Raw genomic sequence first — 19,387 nt, 5'->3', positions numbered from 1 at the left:
GTAACTATTAAATATCAGCTCACTAGTATTTATGGACGGACAAGGTGAAACGACAAAATAATTCAAGAATATATGTATTTAACAAGTCTTCTAATGCTGTTGGTCAAATAAAAGGCTGGCTTTTCAGAAGGATGGTCCTGTGGGCTTTAACATACCAGAGCTTCACTTCTTCAGGAGGCGAACTCTCACGTCAGAGGTAAAACAAATCCATCCTGATTCCTATTTTGACTTTTAAAGTAATTGCCGGTTAATGCTGTGGACAGACGCGTGTTACAGGTTGGATTAATGGCCAAACTCAATCTTTTATTTAAGTATGTAATAATCCTACCTCAGATTTGTTAAATCTCCTCGTGTTTATGTAGTTTTCACTGAATTTTAAATAAATCTTAATGTAATCTCAGTCAAACAGTCTGCCTCTGGGTTTTGGAGCTGTAATCTACAAAACTGTTTGTTATGAACCCGTATTATATTCAGCAGTAGATTAAAACTATTTTTAGAGTACAGAGAAGGAAAAGGTGTAAACTGTAAAAGTCATATTTGAAAAATCTATAGAAATGTATGTTTAAAAAGTTTAAGAATCATTTAAAAACTTAATTATACATGCTTTAAGTATTTTTGTGTTTGGGGAACGTTAAGGAATTTCTCCCTGGGATTAATGAAGCATTTCTATTCTATGATCTTATGAAATCTAACATTTTGAGATACAGTATTTTTTTTTACATAAATGACTTGAAAGCTAAAATTGGAAACAAAGCAAAAAAAAAAAAGGTTAATTCTCAATAAATGTAGAATATATGAGAGCCTCACTGTATGGGAAGAATACAATTTTAGTGATCTGTCGATGTTTTGGGACAATATAAATAATAAAGATAATGTACATGGTTTTTTTTTTAGTCATCAGTGCTATGGATTTGCATACACTTAACATGCAATTATTTAAAGTTTCTCAAGTGTTTCACAAGTTGCTTTGATATTTCTTGTCCTCAGAGGGAAACCATAACAATCCCCATGTTTTCGTTGTGAAGGGCCAGTGATCTCCCAGCCTATAATTGCCCCAGTAATGTCGGTCAAACACCCCGCAGGTCGGGGCAGTGGCTGAAATGCGGTCATGTAACGTGTGAGAAGGAGGAGGAGGAGGAAGAAGAGGAGAAGGAGGTCTGCATCCGGTTTCTTTTGTGGGAGAAATCCTTGATCAAACGAGCACACCCACTCAGTCATACTTACTGTCACAAGACAGGGGGGCGGAGTCACACTGACAAAAGTCCCCAGCAGGTGTATGTTATACCGGAAAACTCACCTGGATGTGGCTGGTGGTTCTTTCACAATAAAACGGCATGCCTAAAAAAGGGTCAATTGCTATGGAAAGGTACCAAATTTTTTTTTTTAATTAATTTCGTTTCACCAATATGTTTCTTTTTCATAATTGTGGCTTAAGAGTAGATGGATATATGCATGTCTAGATAGGTGTATGTATATTGCATACTGTATATTTCAGTGTATATTTTTATTTCAACAGTAAGTCATAATCATCATAATCAAAATAAAAAGAACGCTTTAAACTTTAGTTTATATGTAAAGGAGAAACTATATTGCAACGTGAGATGTTCCTCTACAATGATGCTCTTCCACTGGAAATCGTGACATATTTCTTGTCCAGACTAAGTTATTTTACAGCAGGTAAGCTGATGACTCGTAAATAATTCTCAATCACAAATGAACCGTGAACGTTGCCCTCAATCAATAACATGGAAGCATAAAAGCACTTGTTTGAAACGCATTCACCGTTTCAGTGCGCCTTTTATTTTGAAAGCCGTGTGTGGCACGCGGGGTTAGTTATTCCACCTTGACAGCTGCTTTGGGGCAAAGCTGCGTTGTCCAGGGAGGAAATTCGTTGATCGTCTGCAGGTGGTAAACAAAGACGGACAAGAGGGGCTTCGACAATAATGCAACACCATGGCTCTTTTGGAACTGTACACCGAGGTAACACTGAGTGTCACCGTGTTTTCCATCAAATATGTTCAACTTTCAGCAATTGTGGAGTTTTGCAACTTTACAGAGACATATGGAAACTTTCCCACTGCTTTGACAAGTTATTACTTTCGTAATTAAAGATATAAATACTCCGCTATTGACTTTATTCTTGTTTTTTTTTAAAGGTTATGATGATTTCATGGCTTTCTTTCAGAAATGTACTTATAGCAACAGTGAATTAATAAAATGAATGAAAATCTAACATTGTCTCGCCGTAATTTTTATATATATATATATATATATATATATATATATATATGTGTGTACAAAGGTTGGCATTAATAAATAACATAGATATTGAACTGCTGTAATCCTCTCCCTCAGTACAACAGAGTGTGGATACCAGATGCAGATCATGTGTGGAAGTCAGCAGAGATTGTGAGAGACTTCCACCCAGGAGATAAGGTCCTGGAACTGCTCCTTGAAGATGGCACTGTAAGCAAACTGTGACTAATAGAGAAAAAAAAAAGTCGTGGATTTATGATGGTGGCAATCATTCACTTGATCCATTCTTTTTTTTTTTTTTTTGCAAAACACTTCTCTGGACAGGAGCACTTCTACCCCGTCGACCCCTCAAAACCACAACTCCCCCCTCTCCGGAACCCGGACATCTTGGTGGGGGAGAACGACCTCACAGCTCTCAGTTATCTTCATGAACCTGCAGTCCTGCACAATCTCAAAGTGCGATTTGTGGAGTCTCGGATCATCTACACCTACTGTGGTACAGTTGCAAGAAGCTTTTTCATTGTCAGATGATATATTGGTGCTAAGCTGTGGGGGCTTTCGGCATGTGGAGCTTTTCAACCGTTTCCTCATTTTCAGGCATTATACTCGTGGCTGTGAATCCCTATAAACAACTCCACGTCTATGGAGATGCAATCATTCATGCCTATTCGGGCCAGAACATGGGAGACATGGATCCACATATATTTGCAGTGGCAGAGGAGGCTTACAAACAGATGGCCAGGTGAACAAAAGCATAATTGACGCAGGAAATAAAGTGTATTACAGCGGTGTCATCGGCCTCTTCTCTTTTCTAGAAACCACAAGAACCAGTCCATCATTGTCAGTGGTGAATCTGGAGCTGGAAAAACGGTGTCTGCTCGGTATGCGATGAGATACTTTGCTGTGGTGAGCAAATCTGGAAGTCAGACCCGGGTGGAGGACAAAGTCCTGGCATCCAATCCAGTAACAGAGGTGTGATTTAAATTCACGATATTTCAACCATGCCACCTGGAAAAACAACGTTTCAGCAGCGTAAAAATTTTTCAGTGTCCAGTCGTCATGTTTAATGTACAGAAGGTCACACAGGACATGTTTTTTTTTTTGTTTTTTTTTATCTCAGGCAATAGGGAATGCAAAGACCACCAGGAATGACAACAGCAGCCGCTTTGGGAAATACACAGAGATCAGTTTTGACAAGAAGTATCGTATCACTGGAGCCAACATGAGGACCTACCTGCTGGAGAAATCCAGGGTCGTTTTTCAGGTAAGGCGCAACGTGGAAACCCGTGCTGTTTTAAATTGAAGTTTTATTGCGACTATTATCTGACAATGATTCCTTTTCAGGCCGACAACGAGCGCAATTATCACATTTTCTACCAGATGTGTTCTTGTGCACATCTGCCCGAATTTAAGACTCTGAGACTGTGTGAGTGTTTGCGTTGATGCTTTCTTGTGCAAATTTAATGCAGAACTGAATCTTTTTGTGTTCAATGAAATGCACAAGCTTACAACAAACTTTAACGGTATACATTGACGCATTGAGCTGATATTATTGTGCGCAGCCTCAGTAAAATGTTCTTCATCTGCAGTGAGTGCTGATAAGTTCAGGTACACTTGCATGGGTGGCAGCACGACCATCGACGGTGTCGATGACAAGAAGGACATGGAGGAGACACAACGGACTTTCTCTCTTTTGGGTATAGAGTGCCTCAGCTGACTTTAACTCTCCTTAAAAAACAATGCACAAATAACTACATTTTGACCTTTACTTTCTTTCTTTTTCCTTTGCTTCTCCAGGACTTAAGGAGGACTTCCAGTCAGATGTTTTTAAAGTCCTGGCAGCTATTCTGCATTTGGGGAACGTCGAGATCAGACACGTTGGAGATGAGAGGTCATCGGTTCCTGTGAGTTAGTTTTCTGGATTTATCATTTTATAATATTTTTCATACCATGAAAGTACCACGAGCCAAAATCCCTTATGATTTCTCATGTTGACTCGTTTGTTTTTTCTCTGTAAGAAGTGCAGAGAATTGACTGTTGCTGCTGGTGCTATAGGAAAAAAAATAATTGAGTTGAATTAAAACTTTATTGATTTTAATTCATCAACGGTGGGATTGATGAATAAACATGAATTACAACATTTATCCAAGTTGAGTGATCAGTGCATGGACAGAATCAGCATTCAAAGTAGCAAAGCACACAGAGAAAAATACATTCATTACATGTCCACTGCACAGCTCCCAAAGAAATTAATGACCTAAGATGATTTCTCTTAATTTGTGGTGCTGAAAAGAAATGTCAGACTGAGGCTGTTGATGTGGAGGAAAGTATGTGGTCCCTTTTTTAAATTATTTCCTGTAGTTTGTGAACCACCTGCCTCTCCCATAGGGAAGATAAATCTTCTTTCCGTACTCCAGTTAACTTAAAGCGGAGCTTCACGATAATGTAGAGACAGTTATATAAAAATATATATATATATATATATATATATATATATATATAAAAGATGCTAACACATGTTTTAAGAGTCCTGGTAAATGTGCTTTCAGTAGGAAGCTACAAAGCACTAATGGAAAAAGGTATGCACCAGATCTTCAAACATTAACCAAGTTAAATATAAAACTTGGAATTTGTTTATCTTTCAGCCAAACGATCCCCACCTGGCCGCCTTCTGTGAGCTGCTTGGTGTGAATGCAGAGGAGTTGGCCCGCTGGTTGAGTCATCGGAGGATCGTTCTGGTGGCTGAGACCGTTGTGAAGCCCCTGCCCAGAAAGAGGGCGGTGAACGCCAGAGACGCTCTCGCCAAGCAGCTCTATGCCCACCTGTTTGACTGCATCATAAACCGGATCAACACGGCGCTCCAGGCTCCAGGAAGACAGCACGCTTTCATAGGAGTTCTGGACATTTACGGGTAATACGAGTAGGACTCGTTTGTTTTCATCGGCTGTTGGAGTTAAAAAAAAGAAAGAAAAAAAGCATATTTTCCTGCCGTCATTGCTTCAGACGTCTTGCTTGTTGTCCTCAGCTTTGAGACGTTCACCATCAACAGCTTTGAACAGTTTTGTATCAACTATGCGAACGAAAAACTTCAGCAGCAGTTTAACTTGGTAAGAAACTCCACTGTGTGCACTCATTGCGTGTCGCCGTGCCTCAGCTCAGACCGACTCTCGTCTCCTCCTGACTTTCAGCACGTGTTCAAGCTTGAGCAAGAGGAGTACATGAAAGAGGACATCCCGTGGACGCTGATAGATTTCTATGACAATCAGCCAGTCATCGACCTGATTGAAGCAAAGATGGGGATCCTTGATTTACTTGATGAAGAATGTTTAGTAAGTTTGATCGATGGGATTTAGGCTATTTTTGCTTCCTTTTTTTTTTTTTTTTTTTTTACAAACTTCTTATGCAGATTAATTTGTGTCTTTTTCGCTTCACAGTTCCCGCAAGGCACTGATCAGAGCTGGCTGCAGAAGCTGCACAACTACTTGCACGCTAACCCTCTGTACGAGAAGCCCAGGTTATCAAGCGAGGCATTTGTGATTCAGCACTTTGCGGACAAGGTGACTGTCGACTCAAAGCAACACAAAGAATCTCACAAGTTCTATCACTCGCAGTGGAATAAATCCTGCTGTGGTGAACTATAGTACGGTGCAAAAGTATTCAGGCTGGTTTGAAGAAGCATTATTTCACGTCGGCACTGAACTGTTGCATTTATGCTACCAGGACTGTGATTTTTGACTTTTTTTCCCTTGACAGGTGGAGTATCAGTGCACAGGGTTTTTGGAGAAAAACCGGGATGCTCTTTATGAAGAGTTAGTGGACACGATGCGAGTCAGTCAGGTAATCAGTGTTTTGCCGACATAGGTTTTCAGATTTGTTCAAAAACAAAAAACTGATTATATTTCATGTGAAACATTGTTTTACATGGTCTAATGTGTCCTACTTGTGACTTTTCTCAGTTCACTTTTCTGGCCAACTTTTTCCAAGAGGAGGAGCAAAACACGGTGAACAATAAGAGTGTCAAGGTGAGGCCTGCCAGGCCTTCAGTGAAACCCACCAATAAACAGCTCAGGACCTCAGTTGGAAATAAAGTGAGCATTTTGACTTTCTCTACTCACTCTGGACTCGTGTTCTCCATAAAATTTCCGTAATCGCCTGAATTCATCCGCGTGTGAGAAGTTAGTAGGGTATTATGTATCCTGTCTTTTTTTCTGAATGAACATTACGGTTCCGTGTAGTTTCGCAGCTCTCTCTCCTTACTGATGGAAACGCTGAACACCACCACGCCTCACTATGTGCGATGCATTAAGCCCAACGACGACAAGCTCCCATTTGAGTGAGTTCAAATGTATTTGGATTCAGAACAAGTTACCCCTTCTATTTAATAGCACTTGACAATATTTTCCTTTTCGCTTACTTGTGTTTTCAGGTACGACTCCGGAAGAGTAGTGCAGCAGTTGCGAGCCTGTGGAGTCCTTGAAACCATTCGGATCAGTGCACAGAGCTATCCCTCCAGGTGATCTTCAAGAAATATGTGCATGCACTCATGAATTCCCATGAGATATTAGTTAACATGGCTGTTATTTGCAGGTGGACGTACATCGAGTTTTACAGCCGATACAGTATTCTTATGACGCATGTAGAGGCAGACCTCACGGACAAGAAACAGACATGCAAGACTGTGCTTCAGAGGTTAATTCAGGTCAGCTGCATTGTGCCAGCATCTCCTAACATAAGCAGTACTTTGCGTGTTTATGACTCTGCCTTCACGGCTCGGCTCTCCAGGACTCCAACCAGTACAAGTTTGGCCGGACGAAAATCTTCTTCCGAGCTGGTCAGGTAGCTTATCTGGAGAAGCTGCGTCTGGACCGACTCCGGGGAGCCTGCGTAACTATCCAGAAACACGTGCGAGGTTGGAGCCAGAGGAGGAAGTTTCTGGCCATGAAAGTAGCAGCAATCATCCTGCAACAGTACATCCGTGGAAAGAGGACAGTTCGGTGAGTGATCCTTGGAGTGGATCCTTCCCTGTATCGGTTGACATGTTAAAATGCTTGTTTTGTTTTGTGAATCTCCAGTAAAACAGTGACTGCCCAAACACTGAAACAGGGCTGGGCATCACTCGTGATCCAGAGGCACTGGAGAGGCTACCGCACGAGGCAGATCTACCAAGTCGTCCGCCTGGCCTCCATTACTATCCAGTCCTTCACACGAGGCTGGTTAGCCCGTAAACGGTACAAGAAGGTCTGTGATTGAAGATGTATTCATCCATCGTGTGGAGCGTGTATTGGACTGGAATGAAAGATTCCGTGTAACCAGGTGATGTTTGCACTTTGTGGAACATGTCTTTGTTACTCAACAGATGATGAAAGAACACAAAGCGTTGGTAATACAAAAGTATGCCCGGGCATGGCTGGCACGACGGCGCTTTCAAACCATGCGCCGGCTGGTGCTAAATGTTCAGCTCTCCTTCAGGGTGCAGCAGCTCAGAAAGAAGATCGACGAGCAGGTAACGACGCATGCTGAACTTTCTCAGATGCTGAACTTCGATGAAGGCAACTAAACTGGGTCCGCTTAATCTGAACAGAACAAAGAGAACCGTGGATTGATGGAGAGACTGACGAGCTTGGCCAACTCCAATTCTCAAACTGTGGACAGACTTCAGGTGATGGAGGCACAGCTGGAAAAATCTACCAACCAGAGGGCGTCTCTGGAGACACGGGAGAAGAAAGCAAAGGAAGACGCTGGTCTGGTCAGTATTGAAGCTTAAGTGAACAATTTGATGAATCTGTTTGTTTTGCTAAAGTGCTTTTTAAACCATTTTCATTTCCACTTAAAAAATATTCAGACAATTGCAGAGCTTCAAAAGAAAATAGATGCTGTAAACCTTGAAAAGCAGAACTTGGAGACACGGTTTGAAGCATCCACCCAAGACACAAAAGGTAACAAGAACCGTGGTTAAATTTAAAAAAAAAATGATGGTAGAAATGTTAGGTCACAACTTCAGTGGCTCTTCACAGGGATTAAATTTGCCCACACCAAAGTTATTTACTGCACTGTCTGCACACTAATACATCTTTGGGTGGCTTTACAATATTACAGAGAGCTTTGATCATATAAAAAGGAGTCTTCTGGAAGAAAAAGAAAATGAAGCAAGGCTTAGAAAGTAAGTACTTAATAAGTGTAACTTAATATTTGAAAGTCTAACTCTTTCGCACCGTCTTCAGCTTGTTGATGAGCCGTTTCTCGGCAGGATCGCAGAAAACAACATTGATATTCAGAGAGAGGACCACGAGAGCGAGGTGGCAACTCTGAAGGAGGAGATAAAAAGACTGAAAGAAGATAAGGCCACTCTGCTGAGGAGGATAGAGGAGGGGGAGCAGTTAAACTCTGACCTGCAGGAGCAGAACGTGCAGCTCACCAAACACGTCAAGGTCATTCCCGAGCTGCGCAGAGACCTGAGCAACCTGGAAAATCAGAGGAAAACCCTGGACCGGAAGCTCAAGCAGCAGACGGAGCAGGCGAAATGTACAAAGTGCAAACTAGTAAAATGGCAGTTGTAAAAAAAAAAATTACACAAGTAAAATACTTTTCTCACAGTTTCTGAACATTTTCTTCAGGTAAAACGATGGAGATTGCCACGCGGCTTCTTGGCGGTGTTGTCGAAAAGGAAGTTCTTTTGGGGTAAACCAACTATAGTATGTGTTATTTCTTTATCACTATGTTTTTTTGGGGGGGTAATCTCAAGCATTCTTTCTTTAAAGGCTGACCCAAGGTGACTCTGAAAAGATGGAGGAACCTGATGACCTGCTGGCGGTTTTCGAAGGCCTGCAGAAAGCCGCCAGGTCCGCGTGTTCGCTTGCCTCAGAGCGGTCGCAAATTTGAGGCAAGCCGACGTGCAGCCTCAATCTGTTTTCCTACGTGTTGGCAGGATCCTGGAAAGCAACCAGAAGGAACAGAAGGAAAGCCACGAGACGCAGGTGGAAGGTTTGAAGCTGAAAGTGGCCCACCTTCAGAATGAGAACAGCAAGCTGCAAAACCTTTTCCAGGAGAAAAGCAACGTCAACGAAAGTATCCGACAGGAAGTGGCGAGGCTCAGCAGTGAAAACTCGGTATGCTGTCGCAATGCTCACACGCTATTTAATACACATGAACTTTACAACATAATATGAAGATATTTGCTTCAATGTGATTCGCAGGACATCCCGGAGCTGAAACTTCAGGTTTCAGAGCTGCAGAGACAAAAGCAAGAGCTTGAGAGCAACATAGAGCAACAGGAGAGAGAGATAACGGGTACCTTTTCTCCTCCCAACAGGAAGTTTCTATGCAGATTAACATGATAACTGGTCTTTTGTTTTTGTGGTCTGACAGAAAAAAACAAGGAGATCACCACCACTCTTCAGAGCAGAATCACAGAAGAGAGCACACAACGCAGGTACGCCACAGAGGAGACGGTTTCCTGATTGCAGGAGAGCTGCTCATTTATGAATCATTGTGATTCTCAACGTCTTTTCAGACTCCTTGAGGGGAAAGCTGAAGTCCTCGAGGAGTCTAACAGGGAGCTTGAAGGCCAAATGAAGGAGCTGGAGGAGGAGATCGACCACTTGAAGAGGCAGCAGCTGATGGAGATTGAAATCAAGAGGAAACTCAGACAGGATGCGTCACAGTTAACTGCTGAGAACATGGTGCGTTTGCTGTGTAATGCTCAGATTATGTTGTTTCTTTATTATTTCAACTCTCTTATTTAAAAAATTCCAGGACTTTGAGGAGATGCTTGACCAGAAAAACAGACTGATAAAGAGACTCCAGAACCAAATAAAGAGCCTTGAAGCCTCACACAGAGGTAAAGTCGTGGCCACGCACCACACGTTTTTATTTTTTTGTGTGTGTTTTTAGCCTATTTATCACTTTCTTTTCCCTCTTTCACAGTGAAACAAACATCTGTCGTTCCAAGGGATTACCTGGGAATGTTGGAGTACAAGAAAGAGGATGAACCCCGGCTAATCCAAAACATCATTCTTGGTATCGGTCCTTTTTACTCTTTCTGTGATAACAGCCATATCAAAACCATTTATTTTCACATTCGATGCCCTTTTTCCCCCAACAACTTTTATGAGCAGTGAAGACATGTAATAAAAAGGAAAACATAAAGTAACAATATCATCTAAAACTGTCCTAAAGGGGTCATATTATATTATTTTCCACAAATCTTGCTTTTCCTTGATTTTCAACCATTTGCATATTGGTTCATATGAGCTGCATTCAGTCTGTGTGAGCTGGGCTGGCTCACATGTTTATTACTGTTGGGGAAAACCATTGGAAAGGGAATTTTCGCACAATACGACCCCTTCAATTTGCCCTCAGATTTGAAGCCCAAAGGCGTCGTGGTCAACATGATCCCAAACCTGCCATCTTACCTGCTCTTCATGTGTGTTCGTCACGCCGACTATCTGAACGACGACGCCAAGCTCAAGTCTCTCATGAATGCAGCCATTGGTGGCATCAAGAAGGTCATCATGGTGAGGTTTACACTTCATCCGTTAGCCATACCTTTTCTTTTTTTTTTTTTTTTTTTACTATACACGTGTTGAATGAGCAGTATTTACAGAATAATGATTACGTGTGCAGCGGTTTGACTATAATTAATAATCTGACTTTGAAATATCATTCGACGTGAGCGTGCATGTCTGTTTCAGAGTTACGGTAAAGACTTTGAGCTGCTGTCCTTCTGGTTCGCCAACACTTACCAGCTGATCAACTGCCTGAAGCAATACAGCGGAGAGGAAGTAGGAATTCTCTGCATTTGCGGCTTCACCGTTGGGGTTTATGTTTGCGGATGGTTTTATGGACAGGCAGTTATAATGGCATCAGGTCTGGGGGGGATTTTGTTGACCATTCCAAGTTAAATGTTGGGGTGTGAAACCCTCCTATATTTTGACACCCAATCAAGTGTGACTTGTAACAAAATAAGTATAAAGCAGCAATGCTGGATACTGATTAATCTTTTTTCTTTATGTTTTTTTTTTTGTGTAAGGACAAGTATGTAGCACAAGTCAGTGCCACACACTATAGCATTTCTAGGAATAAATAAACACAGAACTGCACAACATACAATCATACATTGTTTACCACTTGGGCATTCATAAACATATCTGTTTTTTTGTATTTTTAAATAATACTATCCTTTCAAAATAAAAAATAAAAAGTTGAATCCCAAAGTTGAGCTGAAGTTGGTGAGCAAGCATATTGTTGACATGTTTTCTGCTTTTTTTTTTTTTCCTGTTCTTACCAGGAGTTTCTGAAGCAAAGTACTCCACGACAGAAGAAGAACTGCTTGCAGAACTTTGATTTGTCCGAATACAGGCAGATTCTCAGCGATTTGGCCATCCACATCTACCATCAGTTCATCTCAGTCATTGAGAAGACCCTCGCTCCTGCTATTGGTATTTGAGAACTTACGTCCTTATCACAAGCAGCTGTAGGTTTGACCTCACTTGTGACAAACCTTGAAAGCAGCTTTGTTGTTTTTGTTGACAGTGCCCGGCATGCTGGAGCACGAGAGCTTGCAGGGGATTTCCAGCATGAAGCCGACGGGTTTCAGGAAGCGATCCAACAGCATATACGAGGACGCAGAGACCTACACCATCTCCTCCATCCTCCAGCAGCTCACGGGCTTTCACTCCACCATGACCCACCACAGCATGGACCAGGGCCTGGTGAAACAAGCTGTCAAACAGCTGTTCTTCCTCGTAGGCGCCGCCACCCTCAACAACATCATGCTTCGCAAAGACATGTGCTCCTGCAGGAAGGGAATGCAGATCAGGTCTGTATGGTGTCGAATGAATTAATCTGAAAGTAGGTCATTTGGTTTTATGGACGTTCTGTGTCTTTTTAAAAAAACATTTTTAATAAGATGTAACATCAGTTACCTGGAAGAATGGCTGAAGGAGAAGGAGCTGCAGAGCTCGAATGCTATGGACACCCTGAGGCCTCTGGCTCAGGCTGCCTGGCTGCTGCAGGTCAACAAGTCCACTGACGAAGACGCCAAGGAGATCGTTGAAATGTGCACCGAACTCCACCCCGTTCAGGTCTTTTATTTCATTAACACATTCAAGATGTTTATGATATGACAAATCTGTGTCCCTTTTATTAAAAAAAACCCCAAACAAAGCAAAAAACTTGGATTTAAATTTGCAGATCATCAAGATTTTGAATTCATACACACCCATCGACGATTTTGAGAAAAGGGTTTCCTCTTCGTTTGTCCGTAAAGTCCAGGTGAGCGCCTCACGTTCAGGCATTTTTTAAAGCCACGAGCCTCTTCTTATTGGATTTCCCCCCCCTAGATGAAATATCTGCTAAGTTTGCATTTCTTTTCTTCCACTATGTGAACTTCGCAGTCACTACTGCAAGACCACGAAGGCTCCACGCAGCTGATGCTGGACACAGACTATCGCTTCCAGGTCATGTTTCCCTTCCGCACGTCGTCGCAGGCTCTGGAGCTGCTGCAGGTCCCAAACAGCCTCCATCTGGACTTCCTCACCAGGATCTAACACGGCCGCCTTCCACCCCTTCATCCATCACGACTGATTTTAAAGCGCAGCAAAACCTTTTTGGCTGCATTGAATGGTAGCTTCAAATATGTGAACGTGGTTCTGTAAACCATCCGCCGCACGAGTTTAAAGCCGGATTCAGAAGGACTAAACAGCCTGAATTGTTTAGGCATTTTAGAATTATCACAGAGAATCAAATGAACATATATTTTATTGAGTTGTGTGTATATTTTAAGATATTTTCAATAAATCAATCAATATTTTCTGTCAATTGGTTTTAGTCATTTGTTCGACTTAACACTTGAAGGATTTGTGTTGTAAACTGACAATGGTTTGTGACAAAAATGCTATAATTCTTGAATAACGTCACATGACATGAGCCTGGTGGGTTTTTTTTTGTTTTTTTTATTGATTTTATTTAGTGGTGTTATAATGCAGGGGTTGTCAAAGTGTGGGGTAATGGCAATCACTCACACAGTTTTTATCTTTTTCGATTCCAAAACATGCGAATGACAAAAGACAATACAAGAAACAGGCCCACAAAAGGAGCAAAAAAAACTGTGACACGTAATGAAAAACAAAAAAAAAAACCCTGCTTGTTGGAGTTTTCATGTGTTTCCGTATGGCCAAACCGGAGTGGGAGGAAGTTTAAAGCACATTGAAGCCTCTGGTCCACCAAACGCTCATTTGAGATGGCATGACGGCATCTGCAAGATTTCCTGTCACAATATGAGACTGTCACAGATGTTTGTATAATAAACAATATATCATCAAGACTTAAAAAAAAAATAAAAAAATCTCTGATCTGGGGCCAACCACCACTTTAAATCAAATTTTAAAAAAAAATAACCGCTCAATCATCCAACGGCTGACAGCTATTTTTAAATATGCATTTAAAAAAAAAAAAAAAAACATCTATGTTTTATGTCTTTGCTGTATTTCTCTTCGATTAAAATGCAGCGTGTTGTGATGTAGATAACGTCTGAGGCTGGATGCTGCTGAGGATGCAAGCTGTGTGCAGCATCACGGGGATGGATGCAGGTCCTCCACCTCCTCCTCCTCCTCCTCCTCCTCCTACTGGAGGAGCATCTTCTCCCTCTGACGTCATGACAGCAGCATCAGCTGTTAGCTCCGCTTTAAGCCGTTTCGCCGCCGATCGCTTCCTGCACCGAGGAAATATATGAGATCCCCTCTGATCCCTGAAATGGCGACACAGGAGGTACAGCTGAACGAGACTCTGGCGCACCTCAAGACGGAGTCGGAGACGCTCAAGTCGAAGCTGGAGGAGGAGAGAGCCAAGCTGCACGACGTCGAGCGTGAGTTGCGGGGCGGGCGGAAAATGGGAGAGGGCCGCGATTCACCCCGCAGACGGAGGCGAACAAGCAGGCAGATGCCCCGGCGCTGGAGCATCATCCTCCGCCTCTGCCGGGGATGTGATGCCCGGGGCTTGGGGGTGGTGGTGGTGGTGGAGGGTGGTGGTGGTGGTGGTGGTGGTGGTGGGGAGGGGGGAATGATCCGTGACCTGCTCGCTCAGATCACGCACATCAAGCCAGGATGTTTTTGCGTTTTGCTCCCCATTTTAAAGCCCCAGTCCGGATCCGAGCCGCTTCCAGCAGCTCTGCGATCAGTGACATTAAGCAGGGATGTGACGTTAAAACGTACAAAAAAAAAAAATAGCGTGTGCTTTATGAGATTCGGGCTATTTGTGGATGTGAGAGATTAAGTAAAGATTAATTCAATATTTTCCTCCATCTACTATGAGCCTGCTGTAGTCTAATCCTCAGTGGTGTACAGTGGGAGCCTCACTGTAATGTCTCTTGTGTTTACCAATGAACATAGTTTTATTTTACATTTTTTACCCATTCTGTTTATTATTCTAAAAGTAAGAACTCCTATTTTATAGTCTACCTTAACAAAAACATTGTTGTGGAAATTTATACCAACTATAATGTGCTATTAATCTGATAAATGTGCTGGATATAGTTAAAAAGTAGTTAAAAAGAAGTGGATTTTTGTTTGTGCACAGTATAGCATACATACTGTATTATTTCCCAATTATGGAATATATGATCTATTTTCAGCTATTTCATCCGATTTTATCTGTAAACAATCTAAAAAGCCACGCTGAGTAATAACCGAGACTGGAAACAGCAAATGACATATACTCCAGTGTTGCTTGTTCTTTTGTGAGTAGTTTCTTTTTGCTCATACCTAAATACAATTTACAACCTGCTTTTAAAATCAGAAGTTGTTCCCAAATTCCTTCACAATTTCAATTAATATTCAAACGTTTTCATCTGAATTTCACCCAATATTTTTGTTTAATTTGTCTGAGAAATATGCTTTGAACATATATGTTCTACACAGGTATGACTTGAATCCCATGCCAACAATTAAACATAAAATAGCTAAAAGTTAGCAATATTATGAGTAGTTGCTTTTTTTTCTTCTTTCTTTTTAGCTGTACAGTAGTGTTAACCAGAAATGAGTAAAGCTTGGGCAATGTACTACTACTTGTACTTGAGTACAATGTTTTAACCTTTCCACCTCTGCGTGTGTGTCCATGCAGTCCATCAGGTGGCGGAGAAGGTGGAGGGTCTGGGTCAATTTGTCATGAAGACCCGGAGAACCCTGAAGGGACATGGAAACAAAGTCCTGTGCATGGACTGGTGCAAGGACAAGAGGAGAATAGTCAGCTCCTCACAGGTCATACATTTCACTCCAGAGTTTTTCCAAAACACGTGTTGTACTCCAATGCCTGTTCATTGTTTTTGTTCGACGGATGTTTTTTCACAACGCAATCTTTATGTTCTTCTTGCAGGATGGTAAAGTGATTGTATGGGATGCTTTTACCACTAACAAGGTAATTCCTCATTTTCCCCAAAATTTTTTATTAAGATCAAACCCATTACAAATTTTCACGAGTAATCCTAAAGAAACAAACCAAAAAAAAAAAATCTCAATATAAAACACTAGATTATAACACCATAGTTATTTCGGGGAAGAAAAGTTGTTTTTAAAAGATTTAACAGGACAGCGATGAAACTTGCTCTGTGGATTTCTAAGTTAAAAAACAGGGTTTCATCTGTCTGTGTGATGCAAATTTTCTCATTTATTTATTTATTACAAAACATTAATGATAAAATAAGTGCACAATAAGTAATGATCGAAATGAAACACATTTTTTGAAAATAATTTATTTGAACTGTAGTAGAAATTGAATAAAATAATCAAAAAAATCTTGAATGCAAAATCCAATGAACAGCACACATCTCACAAGGTCTAATTTTCTTTTTAAGTTGTCAGTGGATTGTATATCACAATAATATGTCATAAAGTGAAAACCATGATGAAATCAAGTATTCAATAAAGATGGTGTGTTGCCTGGTCTAAAACAGAAATTATCAAAGTGTGAGGCGAGCATCCAACTGGATCCGCCAGCAATGTGAATCTAAAGGAAGCCTCTTCCCAGCATGATTTTCCTCTTTTAAATTCTTGAGAAGAAATTGTGATACTAAGAAATAAGAAGAGGGTGAAGCTGTTAGTTCAAAGAAACAAGCATTTATTAGAATAGAACTTACTTAAAGTTTACTGGAGATGAATACAAATCATGAAATGAGCTTGTAACATCAACGTTAAGACAGTCGACAGACCAACGATGTATGAATAATGACCAGATATTCATATGTATGAAAAATCAAGAAGAGATATGCTTTTAATAGACAATGGATCCCAACAGCTGGTAACAATCAGATTTCATAATGTAAAAAAAAAACATGAGGAAGCCTAAACAAACAATTGGCCTGATGAATTCTCATTGTCATGGTGCAAATTATGCAACTTTATCTTTTGATGTTTATTAGGAGCATGCAGTGACAATGCCCTGCACCTGGGTGATGGCCTGCGCCTACGCCCCCTCTGGCTGTGCAGTCGCTTGTGGGTGAGTGTTTGGATGGTCCAAACTCTGCTGGGCTGTATTATTTTTATTTTTCCAGCTTATCCTAAAACGGTAAACTGATTTTTTTTTTTCCTGTTTCAGGGGCCTTGATAACAAATGTTCAGTCTATCCTCTGTCTCTGGACAAGAACGAGAATTTGGCAGCAAAGAAAAAGTCAGTGGCCATGCACACAAACTACTTGTCTGCTTGCAGTTTCACCAACTCAGACATGCAGGTGAGGGCACACACACACACACACACACACACACACACACACACACACACACACACACACACACACACACACACACACACACACACACACACACACACACACACACACACGCACACACAATTGGTAGTCGTGTGTTAAATATTTCCTGATGTTTTACTCACACGTTCATATTTCTGTCATTAACAATCACAAATCGCTGCTCTCCACTCACCAGTGAACGGAGCCTCCACTCTTTATTAATAATTTACAGAAGCCAGTTTCTCCTGGTTTGATGTTGCCGGTCACATGACGCTTCACACAGCAAAGACAGTCCATTTATAGCTGGATGTTAGACAATAACAAGGCTCGGTCTTTATTTTTCCTCCTTGCGGTGTGCTCGTGTTAAAGATACTGACGTCCAGTGGGGATGGGACGTGTGCGTTGTGGGATGTTGAGAGCGGGCAGCTGTTGCAGAGTTTCCATGGACACGCGGCAGACGTGCTCTGTCTGGACCTGGCCCCATCTGAAACTGGAAACACATTTGTTTCAGGGGTGAGGACACGGATTTCATTGCAGATTTTTTTTATTTATTTATTTATTTTATTTCTGATTACTGTGACTATTTAAAGTTGAAGTACATTTTTGTCTCTGCAGGGTTGCGATAAGAAGGCGAATGTGTGGGACATGCGTTCAGGACAATGCATTCAGTCCTTTGAAACTCATGAATCAGACATAAATAGTGTGCGGTAAGTGACCGAGACAAATTGGCTCAAGGTATTCACAGTTTATAGTCTAGCTTATATCTAATAATGCAAATTGTTCATTGAAAACCTGCCCCATAAATGGAATGTATATGCCTTGATAACATGACTCATTTTAGATGCACTTGTATGCTTATGAGGGATTCAACAGGGCAGTTTGCAATTGTTTCCAACAGTATGTGTGTGCTTTGTTTTGTTTTTTTTATTGATAGGTACTATCCCAGCGGAGATGCTTTTGCATCTGGGTCAGATGATGCTACAGTAAGTATTCTGATTTATTTTCTTAAGCCCTAAAATGCTACATATACAGTGTGTAATATAATTCTGTCCGAAACGTGCGTAACTGTATTGAAACATTCCAGACAAATTACTCACTCTTTGTTACAGTGCCGCCTGTATGACTTAAGAGCCGACAGAGAAGTGGCCATTTATTCCAAAGAGAGCATCATATTTGGGGTTTCCAGTGTCGATTTCTCACTCAGTGGTAACATAGACACACTCACTCCTCGAATTCCCGCTAGAGCTTGGATATAATAACAGACATGCCTATATATACATATGTATATATATATTTTTTTTTTTTGTCATTTTAGGTCGGCTACTGTTCGGTGGCTACAACGATTACACCATAAATGTTTGGGATGTTCTCAAAGGAACACGAGTGTCCATTCTGTTTGGACATGAAAACCGTGTCAGCACATTGCGCGTGTCCCCAGACGGGACGGCCTTCTGCACAGGTTCTTGGGACCACACTCTCCGGGTAGGCAACGTTTGTTAAAATTCTTCAATTTGACGACTTTGCAGAATTCCATGATGTTTTGTGGTGTGACCACTCTTGGCACTTTTTTTTTTTTTTTTCTGTTTCAGATCTGGGCTTAAGTATCACTGACCAACGAGAAAACAGGCATACTGAAGAATACTGAGGACACAGCGGTTTCTGTTAGCTATATCACAATCACAGACATAGAGGCTCGGTTTTGGTTGTACATAGGCATATTGATAGCATTGTATATACTTTAGTCTACTGGCCAGGGTAGAATTACAACAAATAAACCAAACGGCACGCTTGTATTACAATATGATTGAAAGAAACTTGCACAAACGTACCCGTGGTTTAAATGAAGATGTAAAAAATGTATTTCAGAAAATATTATTGATAGTGACATGCATCCATCTAGGATAGAAGTGACACAATAAAGTGATGTGTTGTATGTGTCCACATAAAGGATATTGCTTGTTTGTTTATTTGTTTTTTTTACACAGAGAAATACTCCAAAAGTGCAGCCTGGGTAAGAAAAACTAGAAGCAGTAGAGTTTAAATAAGGACTTCACTTGACAATATTGTGGTGATTAGACTCGTTAGAGATTAGTCAACATCCTTCAATCTGCAGCTTCTCGACAATAATTGAAGTTGTGACGGGGCAATGGGATATGCCATCACAAAGAAAAGTCTGAACTGGAAAAGTATTAAATATGAAAACATATATATGGATATAATCAATGCCGTGTTCACCAAACAACTACTTCTCTAGTCTCAGCAGCAACTCACCTGCCAATATTATAATAAAAGCACATTTACAGTTATACCTGAAAACCACAATGTTACTTTTTCCATCCCTGTGATCTTAACATTTGATTTATCTCTCATCTCTGTTTGTTTCCAGCAGTGAAA

General features: G+C 41.1%; 2 protein-coding genes across 2 annotated transcripts; both read left to right on the top strand.

Annotated features, from left to right (window-relative positions):
* The first annotated feature begins 60 nt into the window (after window positions 1–60).
* On the top strand, window positions 61–12,993 carry myo5c (myosin VC). The gene is made up of 40 exons (XM_080504461.1): window positions 61–1,980; window positions 2,356–2,466; window positions 2,581–2,752; window positions 2,854–2,998; window positions 3,072–3,228; window positions 3,377–3,520; window positions 3,601–3,682; window positions 3,846–3,953; window positions 4,054–4,160; window positions 4,902–5,167; window positions 5,282–5,363; window positions 5,445–5,585; window positions 5,691–5,813; window positions 6,010–6,093; window positions 6,213–6,344; window positions 6,492–6,589; window positions 6,683–6,769; window positions 6,844–6,955; window positions 7,039–7,250; window positions 7,329–7,494; window positions 7,613–7,759; window positions 7,838–8,002; window positions 8,099–8,192; window positions 8,353–8,416; window positions 8,504–8,778; window positions 8,871–8,934; window positions 9,015–9,095; window positions 9,182–9,362; window positions 9,450–9,543; window positions 9,622–9,685; window positions 9,767–9,935; window positions 10,009–10,093; window positions 10,180–10,272; window positions 10,615–10,769; window positions 10,947–11,036; window positions 11,543–11,693; window positions 11,788–12,073; window positions 12,164–12,338; window positions 12,448–12,528; window positions 12,651–12,993. Exons 1-40 carry the CDS (start codon window positions 1,954–1,956, stop codon window positions 12,801–12,803), a joined length of 5,223 nt encoding a protein of 1,740 aa, XP_080360587.1. The 5' UTR covers window positions 61–1,953; the 3' UTR covers window positions 12,804–12,993.
* Window positions 12,994–14,021: 1,028 nt separating this feature from the next.
* gnb5a (guanine nucleotide binding protein (G protein), beta 5a) lies at window positions 14,022–18,594 on the top strand (the record flags this gene model as incomplete). The annotated part of the gene is made up of 11 exons (XM_080504762.1): window positions 14,022–14,119; window positions 15,373–15,509; window positions 15,625–15,666; window positions 16,667–16,743; window positions 16,843–16,975; window positions 17,363–17,506; window positions 17,609–17,700; window positions 17,928–17,976; window positions 18,103–18,199; window positions 18,309–18,475; window positions 18,583–18,594. Exons 2-11 carry the CDS (start codon window positions 15,417–15,419, stop codon window positions 18,592–18,594), a joined length of 906 nt encoding a protein of 301 aa, XP_080360888.1. The 5' UTR covers window positions 14,022–14,119; window positions 15,373–15,416.
* Window positions 18,595–19,387: the final 793 nt, after the last annotated feature.

This window comes from Blennius ocellaris (assembly GCF_963422515.1).
Source record: "Blennius ocellaris genome assembly, chromosome: 11".
Classification (NCBI taxonomy): Eukaryota; Metazoa; Chordata; class Actinopteri; order Blenniiformes; family Blenniidae; genus Blennius; species Blennius ocellaris.
This window is presented reverse-complemented; position numbering and strand designations above follow the sequence as displayed.

What these genes read in the sequence shown, in the direction of transcription:
- myo5c (XM_080504461.1), top strand. Translation starts at nt 1,954, where the DNA reads ATGGCTCTTTTGGAACTGTACACCGAG. An exon ending in ACGGACTTTCTCTCTTTTGG is followed by an intron (nt 3,954 to 4,053) that starts GTATAGAGTGCC and finishes TTGCTTCTCCAG; the next exon opens with GACTTAAGGAGGACTTCCAG. An exon ending in GGCTCAGCAGTGAAAACTCG is followed by an intron (nt 9,363 to 9,449) that starts GTATGCTGTCGC and finishes TGTGATTCGCAG; the next exon opens with GACATCCCGGAGCTGAAACT.